The 19,143-nt window shown below is 35.5% G+C and overlaps 1 protein-coding gene and 2 pseudogenes across 3 annotated transcripts; 1 reads left to right on the forward strand and 2 right to left on the reverse strand.

The window, feature by feature from the left end:
• Positions 1–344: 344 nt before the first annotated feature.
• On the forward strand, positions 345–12,873 carry LOC120213146 (60S ribosomal protein L7-1-like). 3 transcript variants are annotated; one of them, XM_039211294.1, is made up of 6 exons: positions 345–349; positions 10,047–10,268; positions 11,159–11,256; positions 11,338–11,475; positions 12,242–12,344; positions 12,446–12,872. In XM_039211294.1, exons 2-6 carry the CDS (start codon positions 10,053–10,055, stop codon positions 12,662–12,664), a joined length of 774 nt encoding a protein of 257 aa, XP_039067225.1. In that variant the 5' UTR covers positions 345–349; positions 10,047–10,052; the 3' UTR covers positions 12,665–12,872. The 3 variants fall into 3 exon arrangements, with proteins under 3 accessions (XP_039067225.1, XP_039067226.1, XP_039067224.1); XM_039211295.1 differs by lacking the exon at positions 345–349 and adding an exon at positions 9,883–9,972 and having other exon boundaries at positions 10,064–10,268; positions 12,446–12,873; XM_039211293.1 differs by lacking the exon at positions 345–349 and having other exon boundaries at positions 10,010–10,268.
• LOC120213145 lies at positions 502–9,237 on the reverse strand (annotated as a pseudogene).
• Positions 12,874–13,629: 756 nt separating the features above from the next.
• On the reverse strand, positions 13,630–14,362 carry LOC120213147 (annotated as a pseudogene).
• Positions 14,363–19,143: the final 4,781 nt, after the last annotated feature.

Genomic DNA, 19,143 nt, shown 5'->3' on the forward strand with positions numbered 1-19,143 from the left:
GATGTGATATTAAACAATTACTAAATTACTCAAAAGATTTATACGTTAGAACTCAACAAATGTATGAGAATTAAATATTAATAATTCTAAAAAACAAGAAAATACATTAGACGTAGTTTAATAATTTGTTTTTTAATTCGATCGATTTAACGGTTTGGACCTGGTTTATATTAATTAAATGGATAAATTAAAAGTTGTCAAATAAAATAGCACTTAATCTAATTGGTAGATGTGGATGGTATCACTATACTATTACTGGCATTTTCAAATATTTTTTAAAGTTGACTGTAAGAAGTTATAATTCTTTCGGCAAATATAATTATTTATAAAATATAATAATTGATATTTAGTCAGGAAAATATATAATAATTGACTAGAATTTTAAATATTTTTAATAAATTAGTTGAACATAATATCATATATAATAATTTTAAATAAAAGATTAAATTGCTTTAACATGAAAAAAGTTTAAAATAATCTGATGGTTGGTAAGTTCTTACACATTTACAATCTGTTTTGAATCTGCGGTCTACTTACAGAAAAACTCAATCAATTCTAACAACCCTTGTCCCTGTTTATCTCCTAAATCAACGATAGTACAGACATACATTTGCAGAGGAAATTTTAGGTGCTCAAATCATGTTTCGCATCGACGGACTACTATTACGTACCCTCTTAAACGAAAACAAAATCGAGGGCATCTTACCTTGGTTCAGCCTCAAAAGCTCGAAGAACTTTGGATTCTGTAGCATGATTCAGCAGGTCAATGAGCTAACCCAACAGGAGGCTTGTCGACCAAGGGAACATTGTATCTTTGATATATTCTAGCCCTGTTGACTGCCCACCATTGTTCTGCTTGTTTTTCACTGAAACGCCTCCGGCTGCAATCACGAGAAACAATGGCCATTGTCAAATGATTTCCAAAGGTACTTCCATCAGTTACTTTTCATAAAGCTTCCACAATGGTGAACTTTGGTTCGCAAGCAATAGAAGTGATCATCAAAGACCAACAACTTGAACAAAAATTAGATTTATGATTAAAAAAAGACGGTATGAGATTTGAGAATAATGATGTTTCTAGACAGAGTTAAATGTTTTTTATTTACAGTGCAATTGAATAAGAACCACATCCGTGAAATAACCCTACACTCATGTTTTACTTGCCTAAATAAACAGCGAAGACAATGAGTGCAATAGGAGGCCGATGCTGCTTGTAAGGTATGGAACAGCTGGAAAACTACAGAGAGCGTATTACTTGTGCCCTACTGGAGCTGAGTACTACGTACTAACATTCTAATCAGATGCATTTTGGTGGTTTAATCCCTTTAACTGACGTTCTAATATTTTTTTCTGGCAATGCAGTTTATTTAGACCGTGAAACTCAGAATTAGGGGAGAAAGTTGGCAGTGGTTATAACAAACCTGAACCGAACGCGCTTAAGATCTTTGATACCTCCAGGCAATGCAACAAGGGTAATGTATACACCAGGCTCATCTTGCTCAACCCATTCATCCCCATGGGTGGGTTCAACTTTTGTAGTTCGGATCCTATTCCTTGCAGTTCCATCCAGATGATACACTTCAGTGTGAGTTGAAAGGTGGTTAGTAATGGTTCCTGACCCATTAGAAATCACTAGGCTGTTTGGTCCATTTGAATCTATTTCATGGCAACTCATGGGACCGCCCGATTGGTCACTTCCAGTAGAAGAAACATCCCGAGGAGGAGTTGAGCCAGAATAGCAAAAGGAAGGTGAATTGTTACTTCTTGCAGCTCCCATTGGTAACCTTTCAGCCATATCCTTCAACTGCCACAGTTAAGCATACTTGTTAAATATTGGGTGAACTACTCATCCGAGCAAATGTACTTTGGTCATATAAAGGAAGTGTAACAAAATTAATTGTCAACCAAAGAATACTCATACACTTCTGCAATTGTTAAGCTAACTTGGGTTTTAGTAAATTTCATGAAGGAAATCATACAAATAAAGCCAGCTAGATACCGAAACAAGTTACTTTTGTACACTTAGAAGAAGCTTTTTTCCTTGAAGAACTAAATTCCTCCACCCCAACCAAAAGCCCCAATTCAATAGAAACTTTAAGAACTAACATTAAGCACGCATCCCATATTCATGATTGATGTGACAATAGAGGATCTTGTAAATGTCTAAAATAGTATTGCTAGTGTTAAATATAAGTAGCTAAATTATGGAATTTGATGCAAAAGTAGCAAGGTTGATGAGGACATAAAAAACCATTTTGGGAAGGTTTCAGCTTCTCCTATTGGTAGTATTAACAGATATTTAGTAGGTCACAAAGGGTCAAGGGCTCATCATCTATGGAAGCTTAGATGAATGGCATTTAAGTCCCAACATGTGTGGGCCAGGAGGTAGGTATTGCAGGGACTCTAAATGGAGTGGGTATAGCATGATGAAACCAATTATTTGCAGACGTTTTTCCATCAAATCCAGGTCTCTTCGAGCGATAATGAATACTTCAAAAAGTTATTAATTTTACCACCCCATAGATCTTTTAGTATTCAACACTTACCATAGACGACGGTGGCTTACAGGAAGATCAGATACAACTTCTCAAGTTATAGAAAATAAAGACTACTAATAAAAGTGTTAATAAATAAACAATTAAAACCCTCCATAATAGGCTTTAGGAATGAGTTAACTTACTTGAGCAGTGAGTGATTTTATGACTTCCTTTGCTGCTTTGCATTTTGCAGTCTCTTCTGTTGCTACTGCCATGGCTTCCTTCAGCTGTTTAGTAGTATTTTCCAACTCAGCTTCCTGAAGTTGTGCTTTGCAAGTAAGTTCCTCAACCTACATCAGATAGGCAAAATTAAGTACAGTAAACAAACTTAACACCGACATGCAGAAAACAAAAGTTGAAAGATTAGAAAACCGTTTAGTTCATTCCATTCTGATATTAAACTCAAGAGCTTGCTGTTTATGATATGTCGTTAACTTTGTAAGCATGAATATGCATACAGAATTTATTGAATCTCAAATTATTCCATTCTCCCACAGCACATTGATAAGTTCTATTAACAACTAATATTGAAAAAATTGAAAGAGAAACATAAGAACTAATAAGAAAAACACATTTCTCAGCAAATAATTTAATTGTGAAAATACCTGAGTCCTTAATTTAACAACTTCTTCGCTTAGACCTTCATTTGTCCTTTTAGCATCATCCACAACTTTCTTTGATGAAACTCCTGACAGAGTTGGTGTAGGTGTTGTAGCACGATGTGGGCTGGATCGTCTAGATGTAGGTGATGTTGCTCGAGATACAATTCGTGAAGCAGGAAGAGAAGCTGAAAAAAATTTCTTGGATGACCCAAATAGAACATTCGATGTTTTGGGGTTGTTTTGAGGAGCACATTGAGAAACTCCGTTTGGGAAGGGTGAAACTCGAGTACTATTAAAATCCAATCTCTTGTTTCTTGAAGATCCATTGTCGAACCCTTTAGAAGACTCAATTGAAGCATTTCGACTAAGTTGGGCATGGTTTCTTGAATCCAACCTTTTAACCTCCTCGACACTGTCATTTGATCCCTGATTCATACTTCCTATTCTACTCAGAGCATAATGGTTTGAAGAGCTGGTTTCAGGAGCTTTTGTGAGTTTGGCAAAACAATTATCACAAACACGATAAGGTTTGTTAGTATTTGGTGCCATGGAAGCCTTAAAAGACTTCTTACTGCTGCATGTATTACAGAATAAAAGCCCACAATTATAACAGTTATGACGTTTTCTTTTGAAATTAAACAGAAGACGGCAGCCAGAACATTTTGATTGGTCAACACTGGACACCGATTTATGAAGACAGATAGCTGCAGTAAAACTTGTACCACAAACAACACTCTTGACCTGTTTATCTTTTAGAGCTTCCACAAGAAATGGAGAACTTCTATCATCTGTATCCCCATGACCTAACCGTCCATTTGCACCCTTTCCCCAAGTGTAAACTTCAGTTTTTGAAGTTAAAACAGCAACATGATAGGCACCACAAGCTATTTCTTCAACAAAATTCCTTTTGAGCTTCCCCTCAACACGTATAGGAAGTTTTCCATCAGCTTGAGGATTCCCCAATTGCCCATAAACAGGGCTTCCCATAGCATAGACATGGCCATTGGTTGTAAGCGCAATAGTCATGCTATGCCCACAGGATACTTTGCAAAAGATAGGCTCAACAAGAGCAGCAACACAAGTTGGCACTAATCTAGCTTCTTTGTCACCATGGCCGAGACGACCTTTATCTTCATCCCCCCAAGTAAAAAGCTTTCCTGAAGAGCAATAACTGGTGCTTGGAGACCCAACCATAACTTCAACAACAGCAGCAGTGTGCCAAACACCGCAAGCTGCTCGGACAGTGCGTAGGCCCTTGAGGGATTCCACTTCCCTGGGTACAGATATGCTTTTGCGGTCACCATGCCCCAAAACACCAAATGTTCCATCACCAAAAGTAAATAACTGTCCAGAAGAAGTTACAACAGCTGTGTGCCACGGTCCACAAGAAACCGACGAAACATGTATTCCCTCCAAAGGTCCATTTAGTTTCTTTGGAACCCATTGACTTGCTTCACTCCCATGACCAAGCAAAGAAAAATTGCCTGAGCTACCACCCCATGTATACATTTCACCAGAAAGCGTTACAGCACAAGAATGGTACTCTCCACATGTGACAAGTTCAACATTTATATTTTTAAGAGAATCTACAAGTTTTGGATGGGAGACATTAGAATCCACACCATGCCCCAATCTGCCACCAGCTTCCACTCCCCATGAGAAAACCTCTCCTTGCTTCGTTACAAGAGCAGCATGTTGCCCACCACAAGCTATGTTCTGAACATCCAAAAGAACTGCAGATTCCAAAGCTTTAGGCAGAAGAGCATCTATCTTAATACCACTAAAATTTCCAATTCTATGTATTCTTCCACCTAACACACCATCACCGGTGCCCTCACCCCAAATAAAAACATCACCTAAAGCATCACCCTCATAGTGACCAGACCCCTGACTTGATGAACTAACAGCACTAGATAAACTAACTCTGTAAGCATCCCCATTCAAGCCTTTCATGTACCCAGCCGTTCCATCTGAACCTGCTGACGACAGAGAATGGGTTGAACTGCAAGCAGGTTCTGAAGGATATAACGCCTTGGGGGGCACAGAATACAATATTACATCAGACAATGCCTTCTCTAAACCAGATCTAGGAGGATTCTCATGCGGAGTGTGAAGGCGAAGGGAATCCATCCCATCCTATATCAGGAACAAGAGAATTCTCTCATTAAATATATAAAAGATAGAAGTACACGATAGAAAATGGAAGGGGGGAAACCTTCTGTGAACTACCACCACTACCAAATGGCGAGCTTAAAGGTGAACTTCTTCGGGTATGTTCTTTAGGACTAGTTGCTTCAGATGAAATTCCATCCCTTCTAGATTCAAGTCTTCCTTTCCGATTATGGCCGCGTGATATCAATGCCTTTAGACCTGTAAACCATACTTCTGCTTCATCTTTATCTTTGCAAATCTGGTGCAAAAGAGAAGTTGGATCATGGACTATAAAAAACTTTCATCCAACAAAAACTTGGTAATTAATTTACAATGCAATGTTATGCATGCATGGAGAATAAAAAAACTAGAAGTTAGGCACGAGTGTGCAACTCTATGGCATTGAAAGAAATGGAGTGCTTACCAAATCAAGTGATCTCTCATTATATATAAGGGAAAACGACTGGTATTCTTTTTCAGGTCGAGGATACCTCTGAAATATTGGCTGTAATGAGCAAAAAAGAAAAAAAACAATCAGTAAAACTCAAAACATCAAATAGTTGCTAATTTGCATTTCTTATTGCTAGAACTAAAATTGGAACTCAATTAATCATATCCAGGTTAAAATATTTTATTTGAATAAAAGTACTCCAACTCATAAAAATAACTGCTGCTTAGATCCATCTATTATAACTGACGAGTCATGCAACTAAAACATGTAAGCTACAATTATGCATTCTGATGAGATGGTTACACAATAATATACCTCAAGCATACCATGTTATTAAAATCTTTACAAATTTAGAATTTTCCTTGTAAAAGATACAAGCACACCCCTTGAAATTCAGGAAAAGAAAACTCTCGTTCAACAATATTTAAAAGCAATAGCCTTAAAACATTGCAACCATTATTGCGGAGAATCAGTTGAATTTAAGCAGGCTTAGTCTTTAATGCTTGATATGAGTAACAGACACATGTAACAACAAGAGTAAAGAAAAGATTGACTGGGATAAACTTACAGTGCGCTGACCAGGTATAATTCTGGAGACCTGGTTTAGTTTAAGGTATTTTTCCTCTTTGCCAGAGATCCATATTAGAACAGATTCATCCTGAAAAGAAGAAGAAGATAAAGACGTGGTAAATGAAGTTTTAGGTTACAGTAGGTTGCTGAAGCATACATCAAGATAACTGTTCTCGCAGAAAGGAACAAAAGAAATGAAATACAGCCAGCAAAATTCAGTGTAGACATATTATGGTAGTCTTCTTGCAACTAGTCATAACAAAACATCGTTCACAAGCAGAATAAATGCCATTACCAGGTGAGCACATTTGAATTACCTCACATATTTTTCTCAAGAAAGTAACATACAAATAGTACCAAAATTGACACGTAAAGCTTCATCAAAATCTAGTAAAAGCAAAGAAATACCAACAGATAAAAGTTGTGCGAGACAGCAATCCAGCAAGTATTGCAGCCCTCATACAAAGTCCCTTCATCACAAGCTTGATGGTCACTTCCAATTGTTCATTGCTTCAATGATACAGCAACTTACAAAATTTCCATGAATAATTTCCATATTTTTTCACTTATGCCTTTACATATAACTGTTGCAATGTTACTTATAAGACTGAATTCAAACCCAATTCTAAGGCTTTCTTGGTAGGAAGGATTAAAAGCTATTTAATCTAATAATTAGGTTTAATCATCACTTTCCTGCTTTGAGTTTACCCATTGTATTAAAATTGAGCCTTTCTTCCTCACAACAAGAGCATGGTCTAAGTACCAATATGCATACACCACAGGTCTGATGGAACAATCAAAAACTTAAGAGTTGCAACTTGTAAGCAACATAAGCCCCCAGACTTAGTTAATGAGAAACCAGCACTGGTTAATACAAGAAAAATAGTTGCTCAAAAGTGAAAATTCAAAGCCACTATTTTGTTAGAAGATACTTTACTTGCACGTCTTACACAAAGGAAGCTCAGGTGATCATCACATACGACTAGATTTTTATAACCTTCTCCACCAAGCTTTATGAAATTCTAGGTAACGAGACTTCTAAATTAAGTTTGTTTAATTTATTCAGGAAAATAGTCATGCTGAGGTTGCTAAAATAATCCTTTTATTTTTAGTAATCTGATATCTGTTGAACCAATATGCATAAAACATATCAGAGCTATTCTATCATTAAGAAGAGATCATTTAACACCCCTTCCTGGTATAGTATATACATAAGGAATTTCTGTTCACTTTCAGTAAAATGATAGCTTCTCAGACATCTAACTTCCACAAAAAGTAATAATGATCAACTTTTCGAAAGCCCCATCATGATACATTTTAAATAAATAGTAGGCCAGATGCGGAGCTAATTGCATTCAAAGATGACTTTTACTAACAGGAAAAAATGGTTAATAATTGCAGATTTATCAACAGAAATATATGCATCTTCAAAGGCATTCGCTCTTACATTGGACAGCCGGAAGGGGCAAAATTTGGGTTTTCCTCTACGACCATATTTGAGCAATGGCGCCTTTTTTAATGGCAGTGATGGCCTGTCGTAAACGAAAAGAATGAAAAAAATGAATTGAAACATAGAATCCAACTTGAAAACTGAACTTCATATCAAAAGAAAAGATTTCCAGTTGTGGATATATATAAGAATTACGAAGAAATAGATTAAAATAAAGAAAATAAAAAAAACATAGTGAATACCATACATTAACTTAAATCAGAAAGTTCACCGGAAATCAAAAACAATAATACTTGGAGAACATCTCCACATTTCAGTGAAGTTTTGATTTCATACAGAATGTAAGAGAAACAATATTTCTGGACATCAGATTTGTTTCACCCTGAAGCTCCAGCTAAGCTATGGCTAATTATGACAGTTAATTTCGATATTATTCAATCGTAACAATTTTGATGATATATTTTATAGTTTCCTTATCATATGTATATTCACTATCCTAATTAACATCCCTGACATTCAAATGTTGGCATATACATACATATAGAGAGAGAGAGAAACTCAAGCTTTTCCCTTTCCATTGTATCAAGTAACAATTATTCCACCTAACGCCATAAACTCCACCAACAACAATCAGAATAAAAAATGAACAAAAATTCCCAATTAACAACATGCTTAACGGTTCTGCATCTGAAATCTAGACAACATTGCTACTAGTAATAGTAACAACAATTTTCTATTTTCTACATTGTCACTGTACATGCTAAGACGTTAGAAAAGAGAAACGTAATAGCATAATTCACTCTATATTACATGCCAATCGATTTCCTTTTATAATTAAAACATTCTAAGAAAATATCAAAGTACAAAGGTATACCAATTCAATATCCCTCTCTGGTACATCCGCCGCCCTCAACTGCTCCGCCCTGACCGCAGCCATCCTTTCCGACTAACAATAGATTCCTCCAATCACACTCCGATCCATCACTACCCTAAAATGCACCCGCGCACACATGATCAAAACCTCTCTCACTCTTCTTCAACCTCATTAAACCGTTTCAAACAAACCCTAACTCGATCGCAGCTAAGCTAACCCCGCGTTCCACGTCGGGAACAAACCTCAAGCAAATCAAAACTAAAAAAAAAAGAAAATAAATTTCCTTCAAAAATCAACTTCTTTTCATCAAACAACTAAAATGGAGCTAAAATCGGAAGAGACAAAGAAATACAGAAACTATTGAATCATCTTTAGGAAAAACCTAATGGGTTTCTAGGTTCTTGAAGCAAAGAGACAGAGAGTAAAGTTGGAGAGAAAAAAAAGATTAAAAAAAGGTGGGAAATCCTAAGATTCTCTTTGTCCTTTGGCTTTTAAGGTAAGGTCCCGTTTGGTTTGAGGGATTCTTTTCGAGAAAATGCGAAGGGAAAATGGAAGGATCAGCTGGGGGAAAAAGACATTAGTGGGAAGGAAGCGAGCTCAAAGTGTAGAGTGAAGGGGGAAAGAATCTGATGGAAAAGTTTGTTGAAAATGATTGATTGTTTGGTTTCACAGCCCTTTCAACTTGTTGACTTTTCTTTTAAAGTCAATCCATCAATCATATTTTGCCACGTCATGTATAAACTCAATTCATGCACATTTAATAATAATAAATAAAAATTTATCTTTCATATTTAAAAAATATTTTATTTTTTCCACTAACAAACTATCAGATCCAATACTGCATATGTGAAGATGATATGAATTTACTTTACAAATGATAGGATTTAAATATTTTACTTTTGTTTAAGGGATATAGTATTTCATTTTAATAGTTCAATTTGTTGTTGATGTATTCTTCATATTTTTAGTTTTAATTAAAATATTTAATAATTTTTATTATTAAGCCGTATTATTAGAATAAGTTTAGATTCGAATCAAAATTGATAAGCTATGTATTTAATCATATCGGGCTCGTATTGGGCCCAAAGGACTAGGCCGATTAAATGAAAAATTTATTGGGCCTGGACAGGAATTTTCCCAAAAAGAAAAACCGGGTCGGGGCAGCCAACACAAACACACCCACATGACCACAAAAACCTAAAAGCCCTTAAATGTTTAGTCTTTTTTATTCTTTTATGCCCTTTTAAATTTCCCTTCCATCTTTTTCATACTCTACCCGTTTGCCGCCGCCGCCGTTGTTCATCAGCGGCGCCACCAACTTTAACTCCGTTTACTGAGTAAATTTCTTGTTGCCTCTTTTTTGAATGCTGATTTTTTTTCCCAATATATAAATTTTCCGTTTTTCTAAAAGAATTATATGAAAAACAGAAAGATGATGACGGGAGAGGAAGGACAGCCATTGCCGTATGTATCGGAGATAGTGTTGAAAAAAAGGAAAATAAGAGATGAGTTAGCGATTACGAGGAGGACCCAGTTGGAGTTGGGTAAATATGGAGCGAAGAAAAGCAAGAAGCAATCTTATGTTTCCGACATCAAAAGACCAGAACAGTTCATAAAAGAGTTCAGAGATAAGGTAATTGTTGTCTCTTTATCATGTCGATTACGTTTCCTGTTTCCTGAATCGGCTGTTGATATGATTCTATGAATTATTGTTTTCAAAGTTTACTGCTTTATTTCTTCTGCTAACTGTAATGGCGTCCATTATAGTATTGTACTGTAAGTTTGTAACTGCATATGAGTGAAAGCACTTGTTGAGTACACAAACACCACTTCTCCAAATTCGAGGTGGAGCTTGAGTTAAATCCGGAGTAGCTAGAGATCGAGTTAACTCGTGTTTGAATATCTTTAATACATGAATTCAGCAACTCATGAGCCCGAAAAGGAATTTGATTTTATTTACAGGTTTTCAAAGTTGTGTGTTTTTACTCTAGCTTGAGTCAAGTTTCAAGTTCAGTATTTTGGTTATGATAATTCTAATCAAGTCTTTTGTAGCTTGATTGTTTTTTTAGCTGGGCTCCAGCAAGATTTTGGGTGGTAGAATAGTCAATTGAGTCAAGTTTGTTTATCTTTAACGGTTGAATCGAGCAACCCATGAGCCTAACATGGATTTTGGATTTTTATTATTTTATGTGGTATGCATGCATACATATGATTCGATTCATTTTATCTGTTTTCAAACTTGAGCTCTAGTCAAGTTTCAAATTCCTACTTGAATAATGTTAATCCTAATCAAGTATTGTGTAGCTTAACTGTTTTTCAAAGCTGAGCTCGAGGTTGAAATGTAAAAGGCTCATTTGGACTTAGCGTTGCTCTGTATCAGCTCCTTGCACCTTGTAGTTGTACTTTCTAATGTTGCTCGGACTCTTCATTTTGCTTGAAGTATCTGTATCCGACACATTTCTGACTCTTCAACTTAGTAAGATAGCTAATTAAGGTAATCTTAAATCTATTTTTGGGTTTTAGGAGTTGGATCTGATCAGAATGAAACAGAGGGCAAAGAGGCCAAAGTTGACAATACCAAAACTGAGGTCAAAGTTACTTTTCATCATCCGTATTCAAGGGTTGGTGACCTTTTTTATCTTGGCCATGTTCAATATTTTTCCTTTCAAAATTTTCGATCTGATTTTTTCCCTTTGTTGCAGCAAAAATGATATGCATCCAAAAACTAGGAAGATCTTGTACAAACTGAGATTGAGGAAAGTTTTCAGTGGTGTCTTTGTGAAGGCAAGTGAGGGTGTGATGGAGATGTTGCAGAAGGTGGAACCGTATGTCACATATGGGTATGGAGGCAACCTTTGTTTCTTTCAACTTCCCCTTTTTCTTTTTCCTGGTAAATGTAAAATGGTGAATCTAATTTTGTGAAAACTTGTATAAATTTTAATGTGTTCCTTCATGTGTGTCGATGATTTTTTCCTCTAGTATATGCGTATCGTCATTTTATCAGTGCCCACTTTAATAGCCTTCAACTTCTTATAGGGCATGTGCCGAATGTCACATATGGGTATGGAGGCAACCTTTGTTTCTTTCAACTTCCCCTTTTTCTTTTTCCTGGTAAATGTAAAATGGTGAATCCAATTTTGTGAAAACTTGTATAAATTTTAATGTGTTCCTCCATGTGTGTTGATGCTTTTCTTCCTCTAGTATATCGTATCGTCGTTTTATCAATGCCTACTTTAATAGCCCTCAACTTCTTATAGGACATGTGTAACCATTGCTTATGCTTGACGAATTTGTCAAATTATCATCCTTATTTCCGTAGTTCATGCAAATGATCCTCAAGTTATTTGGCATTTTCTAAACTGTTGACTGTCATGTATTGGACATGCTTTCCTTTAGAGAATTGTTAGAGGTTTAAAAAGGGTTGTAGGCATATGGCCGAACCATCATTAGCTATAATCTTAAGCAACTTAACAAGGATTCTGTTAGTTTTCCATTGTTTGCCAGTTCTGGGATCGTCTGGAAAGTTCAGTTCTTTTATTTTTGTTTCTTTAAGTTGCCATTTATAGACGACCTTCGATTTTAATTGCTAACGATCGTTTTATGCAGATATCCTAATCTTAAGAACGTGAAGGAGCTGATTTACAAGAAGGGATATGCAAGGATCGACAAGAAAGCAGTACCTCTGACAGATAACAACATAATCGAACAGGTATAATAGTTGTCGTAACCAAGTCCCGTAAGAAGTTTCAGCTTTAACTTTGTCCTAACCCCCAAGGTTCTTAATCCTTGCAACCAAAACTCCTTTTTCAGACATTGGGGAAGTATGGAATTATATGCATAGAAGACATTGTACACGAAATTGCGAATGTCGGTCCACATTTCAAGGAGGTTGTTCATTTTATGGGACCTCTAATGCTGAGCAAGCCAGAAGATGGATTAATCAAAGGGAAGAAACAGCCATACAAAGAAGGCGGAGATGCCGGAAATCGTGAAGATGAAATCAATGACCTAATCAGTAAGATGAACTAGGTTGAATATTTGAGTTCGTAGAAGTAAGTTTTGATGGGTGGAAGGTGTCTAGTTTTGAATTGACTTTTGTTTTCATTATAATCAAGCTAATTTACTATTTTTTGTATGTTGAGAAAAAATCCCTTTGAATCTTCTGGTTTGCTTAATATTTGCACATGGTTGTGCATTTTGATGCTCAATGATTGTTTGGCAACCGAGAAACTGAAAGAGGAAGAAAATGTGAGAAATTTTAGGGTTAAGCAGTAGTTGGTTAAACCAACTAAAACGATCGAAACTGATTTTATTGGTTTATTCGGTTCAGTTTGATCAGTTCTGGTTGAGATAAGATTTTATTTATCATATAATATTTATACTAATTATTTGATAGTAGGTCTATAATTGAATCCTTAACATTTGGTATAGAGGCATGGACTCGGGTTTTGGTTCTAAATTTTTTATAATTTTATGATGATTTAATTTTAATTTTTTAAATATATTTTTTATAATTCATATGCATAAAATCTTATGTATGATTTGACTTAATTCACATGTAATAGTCTTTAAGAGAAAAATAATAATTAACAAAGTAGTAAATTTATAATCGAGTTCTTACAGTACGACTTATAGATGGAAAATTTTATTTTTTATACAGTTTAAATATTTTTTTTTATTAATAATTTAATTTTATATATTTGATATCTTAAAATTTACGCTTTTAAATTTTTAGTATTAAATTAAACTTTCAAATGCTAAATCCTGTATTTATTCTTGATCTGAATCATGTTTAAAAGAAAAATAATAAATAACTCAGACATGAAAAATATCATGTTATTAAACCAAAAAATTTGAGTTATATCTTTCCTGCTAATGATTTACAAAGGAAATATACAACTCTCTTCTTTCAAAAGAAACTAAAATCATATACATTGCATTTGTAATGAAAGTAAAAAAGAAAAAGGAATTTTCCCGATAAAATATATCGATCGATTCCCAGTGCTGATCAAACAACTTGGCCTTGTTCTATCAGGGGAACATCAATGTCTTCAGATCTTCCTTTCATTAGACGAGGCCTGAGCTTGTTTACATCAGATAATTGAACTGGTTTCAAAAGGAATTCTTCTGCTCCATCTTCCAAACATCTGAAAATCCATTCATCAAAAAAATTCAAAACACTGGATACAAAAAAAATCTGGGAAAACGTGTTGGTTTCGTGGTATGAACCTGTTGATTCTTGATGGGATATTCTCGGAAGACATGATGATAACGGGAATGTCTTTGAAAGATGAAGATTTTTTTATTCTTTTAAGAAGATCATAGCCTGTGATTCCAGGCATGCAATAATCCGTGATGATCAAATTCACTCCCAGATCCTGATGATCTTGATCTTCATCCAACGAAACAGAATCCCTTTGTTCATCTTCATCATCATCATCATCATTAATCCAAGAACTTCCAATGCTTTACTCCCGGAGTCCACAGCAGTAACTGGAAAACACATTAAAAGAAAATATCAATCGACGATTCGATTCTCATGAATACGAAGATGAAGAAGAAAATGGAACCTTGGAATGAAGAAGTCTTGAGAAGCCTTTCAATGAGATTTCTGTCAATGAGACTGTCATCAACAGCAAGAACATGAAACTGGGTTTTTTCAACAGCTATTCCCATCACTTTTGAAGCTTTCGAATGTATGATTTAAAAGAAGAAGGCGAAGAAGAAAATGTTGTTAGGTTCGAGAGAAAAAGCAATGGGAAGGTGAGTTAATAAAGGGGTAGAAAATCTGACAGTTTGGAAAGCAAATAAGATCGGTGGAGATTTTCATACAGAATCTCGTGGATCTTTTAGGTTGATTTTTGAATTAGACAACAAGCAAACATGGTGCACTTTGCCCTTTTTCTAATCCTAATAATATTAATTTAAAATAACTTTGAATGAATTGTGTTTAAATAATCATTTTTATTCATTGCTTTTAAATTTTATGTTTATTAGATATTAACTTTTGAAATTTAAATTTAATTTTTCGACTTATATTCATTGAGTGATTAAATGTAATGTCCACACACGTATATCGTTGTTGTGACACGTACTCAATTTTTTTTTTTATGGATGAATTTCGTTTAATTTTTCTTACTTATTTTATTATTTTTTAGAGTTCTATTTTCCTAAATAATTTGAAGGAAAAAAATCAGTAAGCGTTAAATAGTCGTGTCATTATAATAATCGTAGGTTAATACATTTATGATAATTTTGCAACATTTTGATAAAATTTAGAATAAAGTACATAAATAGTCACTAAGCTATGTCAAAATGAAATTTATGATCAGTTACATTTGGGAAGTTATAAAATGGTCAATATACTTATACGGTTACAAAATGATCACTTTGTGTCATAAAATAGTGATAAATTTCAATAAACTTAAGGAAATTTTTGTAACAATTTGATAAGTTTAATAGTAATTTTGTAGGCGTTTTTCCAAAAAAAAATCATCTTTTTAATTTAATATTTCCGATCAGGCACCGGTCAGACTATATTTCTCGACCTAACACCCTTTGCATTAAGGCTTTCCCCTGCAATGCATTATACGTTGATTTGGCGTCACGTGGGATAAGGCGCCCCCTGCGGCGCGCCTTATGCTGACATGGACACACGTGTGTATGGCGCGGGATAGGGGTCGCGTTGTTCAATTATCTCAATTATCAAACATTCATAATTGCACCGCGCCTTGCATTATTTTCCCAAACTTCTCGGCTTTAAGGCATCCTCTATCGATTATAAATAGCCGTCTCCCGTAAACTCTCTCACCAACAATCCTTTGAATAAGTAAATAACATCCAACAATCATCTTATATTTGATTCAGAAGTTTGTTCGATCTTTCGTTATAAGGTAATTTTGTTATAATATTTATTTTATAGTTTTGAAAAAATATTATACTAATTGTTTTCAATTAATTTATGTGTTTGTTGAATTAAAAAGTGGGAGCATACGTCGAAATATTTTTGTGATGCGGGTAATAATATGGAATTATATTATTTAAATTATTTATGTTTATGTGTAAAAAATTTATTCTGTTATATTTTTGGTCATATATTATTTATTTAATCAGGTTTGTTTCAGTTATTTTTTACAGATATAATATTGTTGCACTTTTAAACTCTAAGAATAACGCGACTTACAGCTATTGTTTATTATGATGGAGAAATTCGAGAAGATGAAATTGACATTGTTTTAGTATCAAATGAACATGTTAAAATATCATTCAAGAGAAACATAACTCTTGAGGAGCTGATAACGAAGATTTCGAGGAAGGTTCATGTTGGAAGTAGTAGAAGAATGTCGTCGTTCCAGTACAGATTTCCAACATCATTGTTGTCATTAATTTATACAGCGTTCGAACTATCGAACAATGATGATGTTGAAATGATGGATGATTCTCAAAGTAATTATTCTGACGGTGATATTGAGATGTATGCAAAGTTTGTTCAAGTGCGTGTTGTTCGGCGTTAGCCGTTAAGCTCACACTATGGGCTGGCTGAACAAGTTGATCAAGTTGACAGCCCGACTACAGTAATGTGTAATGATTTTAATGCCATAATGGGAAATCCACATCATGGTGTCGGCACATCAACTTCAATGGGAAGACATTCATCCACAACTCCTTACGATATGTACCGAGGTGGGTCCACAAACAATCCGTATGTTAACATTGCGTCTAGTTCGAGGGGAAGCCATTCATCTACAATTTTTTTGACCTTAATATGGAGATGCCATCGACGCAACAATCTGTGCAGTTTTCATCTGACACGATGACTTCAAGCTTCAGGGGGAGGCATTCGACTGCTAGATTTCTCGATCTCAATCCAGATATGCCTTCTAGTTCAAGGGGAAGGCGTACTAGTAGTAGGTTCTTCGACCTAAATGTGGAGAGCATGGAGGAACCATCATCTCCACCAGAAGAACCGCTTAGTGGGCCTGGTGCGAATGGTGCTGAGACTGGACTATTCATTTACCCAGAATCACCGCAATTCAACTCTGATGGTGATGATGATGTAGATGAAGTTCCAGAAAATGTGGCACAAACTGACCCTCCAACACACATGTATGAAGTTGATATGATGCAATGTACGAGCCAGAATTTGCAGATATGCCTCATCTCGGTGACTATGGATATTACTCATCAATAAATAATGGTGAGTTATCTTTAGGCATAGAGTTTTCAAGTAAGGAAGAAGCGATGATAGCTATCAAAAATTACAATATCAATAATTCTGTTCAGTCCAGAGTTGACCGCTCCACGACCAAAAATATGTATGTTACTGTGCCCGACGCGAAAACGGATGCAATTGGATGGTTCGCGTATCGAAGAGGAAAAACAACAGATGGGAACTAACAGTATACAACGGTCCTCACACATGTTGTGCTGGAGGGGTCAACCAAGATCAACTTGGACTATGAAGTGATATGCCAAGCCATCATGCCCATGGTAAAAGCAAGCTCTCATATAGCTATTGCAGTGTTGATTTCAGCTATATAATCGCAATATGGCTACAATGTCTTATATAAAAAAGCTTGGTTGGTAAAACAAAATGTCATTGTCAAACTTCATGGCGAATTGGATGCATCTTACAACGAACTTCCAGGTTTGTTTAGGTTGGTGTGGACGTTGAATCCTGGGATAATTGTGGACTTCGAAACCTCCTATGCATACCATAATGATCGAGTTCTATGCGATCGATGCCAATTCTACCGGGTTTTTTGGACTTACCCACAGTGCGTTAATTCTATCAAATACTACAAGCATGTGGTCCAGATCGACGGACTTTCTTGTATGGAAAATACAAGCAAGTTTTATTATTGGCAGTTGTCCAATATGGCAATCGCAACATTCTTTCAGTTGTTTTTGCTCTTGTCGAAGGAGAAGATACAGATTTTTGGGTTTTTTTCCTCTGAAACTTACGTGCACATGTTATCACGAGGGAGAAAATCTATGTCATTTCAGATCGCGGAGCTGGGATCAAAGCAACAATGGAGTCTTTGGGTCCAATGTGGCAACCACCCTTTTCCAACATAGGTATTGTCTCCGACACATTGCTGTGAACTACCATGGAAGGTACAAGAAGAATGATGAGCGTCAATTAATTGTGTGCATGGGTAAGTGAAACCAAGTTAGTAAGTTATACATTTTTTGATCATTTTAATTTTGCAAAGAAATCAAGTTATTAAGTTATACATTTTTTGATCAGGTTATGAACTACTTCCTCGAACGTTTGAATCAATGCTTCAAGATTTGTGGGTGAAGTACTAGGAAGGATACGATTACATCAGCCTCATCGATAAAGAAATGTGGATGAACGCATATGATGGTGGATATCGATATGGACACATGACGACCAACTTGGCTGAGGCAATCAATTCAACCTTAAAGGGTGCACGTCACTTACCTGTAGCGACTTTGGTAAAAACTACATATTTTCATTTGGGTGCGCTTTTTGCGAAGCTCGGGGGATAAGCTGAAACCTGGATGCAAGGCGGTCATGTCTATCACCCTAGATTAGTTGCAGATATACAGAAAAAATTTGCTGCATCAAATGGAATGTCTGTAACAAGCTTCTCTAGAAGTCATGAAATGTTTCATGTCACAGAGTTGTTGCAACCTCTTCAAGGGATTGAAGTTGAGTCGTTAAGAGTAAATTAAAGGACAGAACGTGCGACTACGGGTTTTTTCAAGCTCTGAAGTATTCATGCTCTCATGTGATAGGTAATGGCAAAGACCCTGATGAGGTTCAAGATTGGCTTTTGATTCTACCAAACTTGAGTTTATTGAGGGAGCGTGGTCGTCCAACATCCAATCGAATTCATTGCGATATGAATATTCGAGAAAGATCTAGACAAGACAGAAGATATGGCATTGTAGAAACCCAGGACACACTAGAAAAATATGTCCACTTCTGTTGTCATAAAGTAACAATTGATGAGGAAATGATGTAGTTGTTTATCAAATAATAATTATTGTACTTTACTTTGCTTTTACTTCAAGTTAATGTTATTCGATAACCGCTGATGAAGATTAAAAAGACGATATAATTATACGAGATTAGACGTTGGTGTTATATTAACGAATAATTGATATTAATGATACAATAAGTATTAAATGATAACCAAATTACAATAACTTATATTAAATGATAAATTAACAAAGTAAGTATTAAATGATAAATAAAAAAAATTACAATAAAAAAGTCCAATAAACAACTACAATAAAAAAACACTAAATACAAGTATAAAAAAACAAAATCTATCGATGCTTGCGACGGGAATGTGTTCCGCAGGGCGGTGGCTGTCGATCTTGAGGAGGATTTCCTCGTATCACTAGTTGTGACTCCTCGTTGTCATCATCATCGTCGTCGTCGTCCTGAGCAGCTACATTTTATTGATGAGGAGATGATGATGATGAAGCATCTCCATAGAATAAGGACCCTCGAGGTGTATGACTGACTATCC

Source organism: Hibiscus syriacus, unplaced genomic scaffold, assembly GCF_006381635.1.
Source record: "Hibiscus syriacus cultivar Baekdansim isolate YM2019G1 unplaced genomic scaffold, ASM638163v2 tig00110020_pilon, whole genome shotgun sequence".
In the NCBI taxonomy this organism is placed as follows: Eukaryota; Viridiplantae; Streptophyta; class Magnoliopsida; order Malvales; family Malvaceae; genus Hibiscus; species Hibiscus syriacus.

Bases quoted from the DNA above. Each gene is read 5' to 3' on its own strand.
- LOC120213146 (XM_039211294.1), top strand. From the start codon at position 10,053: ATGAAAAACAGAAAGATGATGACGGGAGAGGAAGGACAGCCATTGCCG. The intron at 11,257-11,337 runs GTTGGTGACCTT...CCTTTGTTGCAG, and splicing joins TTCATCATCCGTATTCAAGG to CAAAAATGATATGCATCCAA. The intron at 11,476-12,241 runs GTATGGAGGCAA...CGTTTTATGCAG, and splicing joins GAACCGTATGTCACATATGG to ATATCCTAATCTTAAGAACG.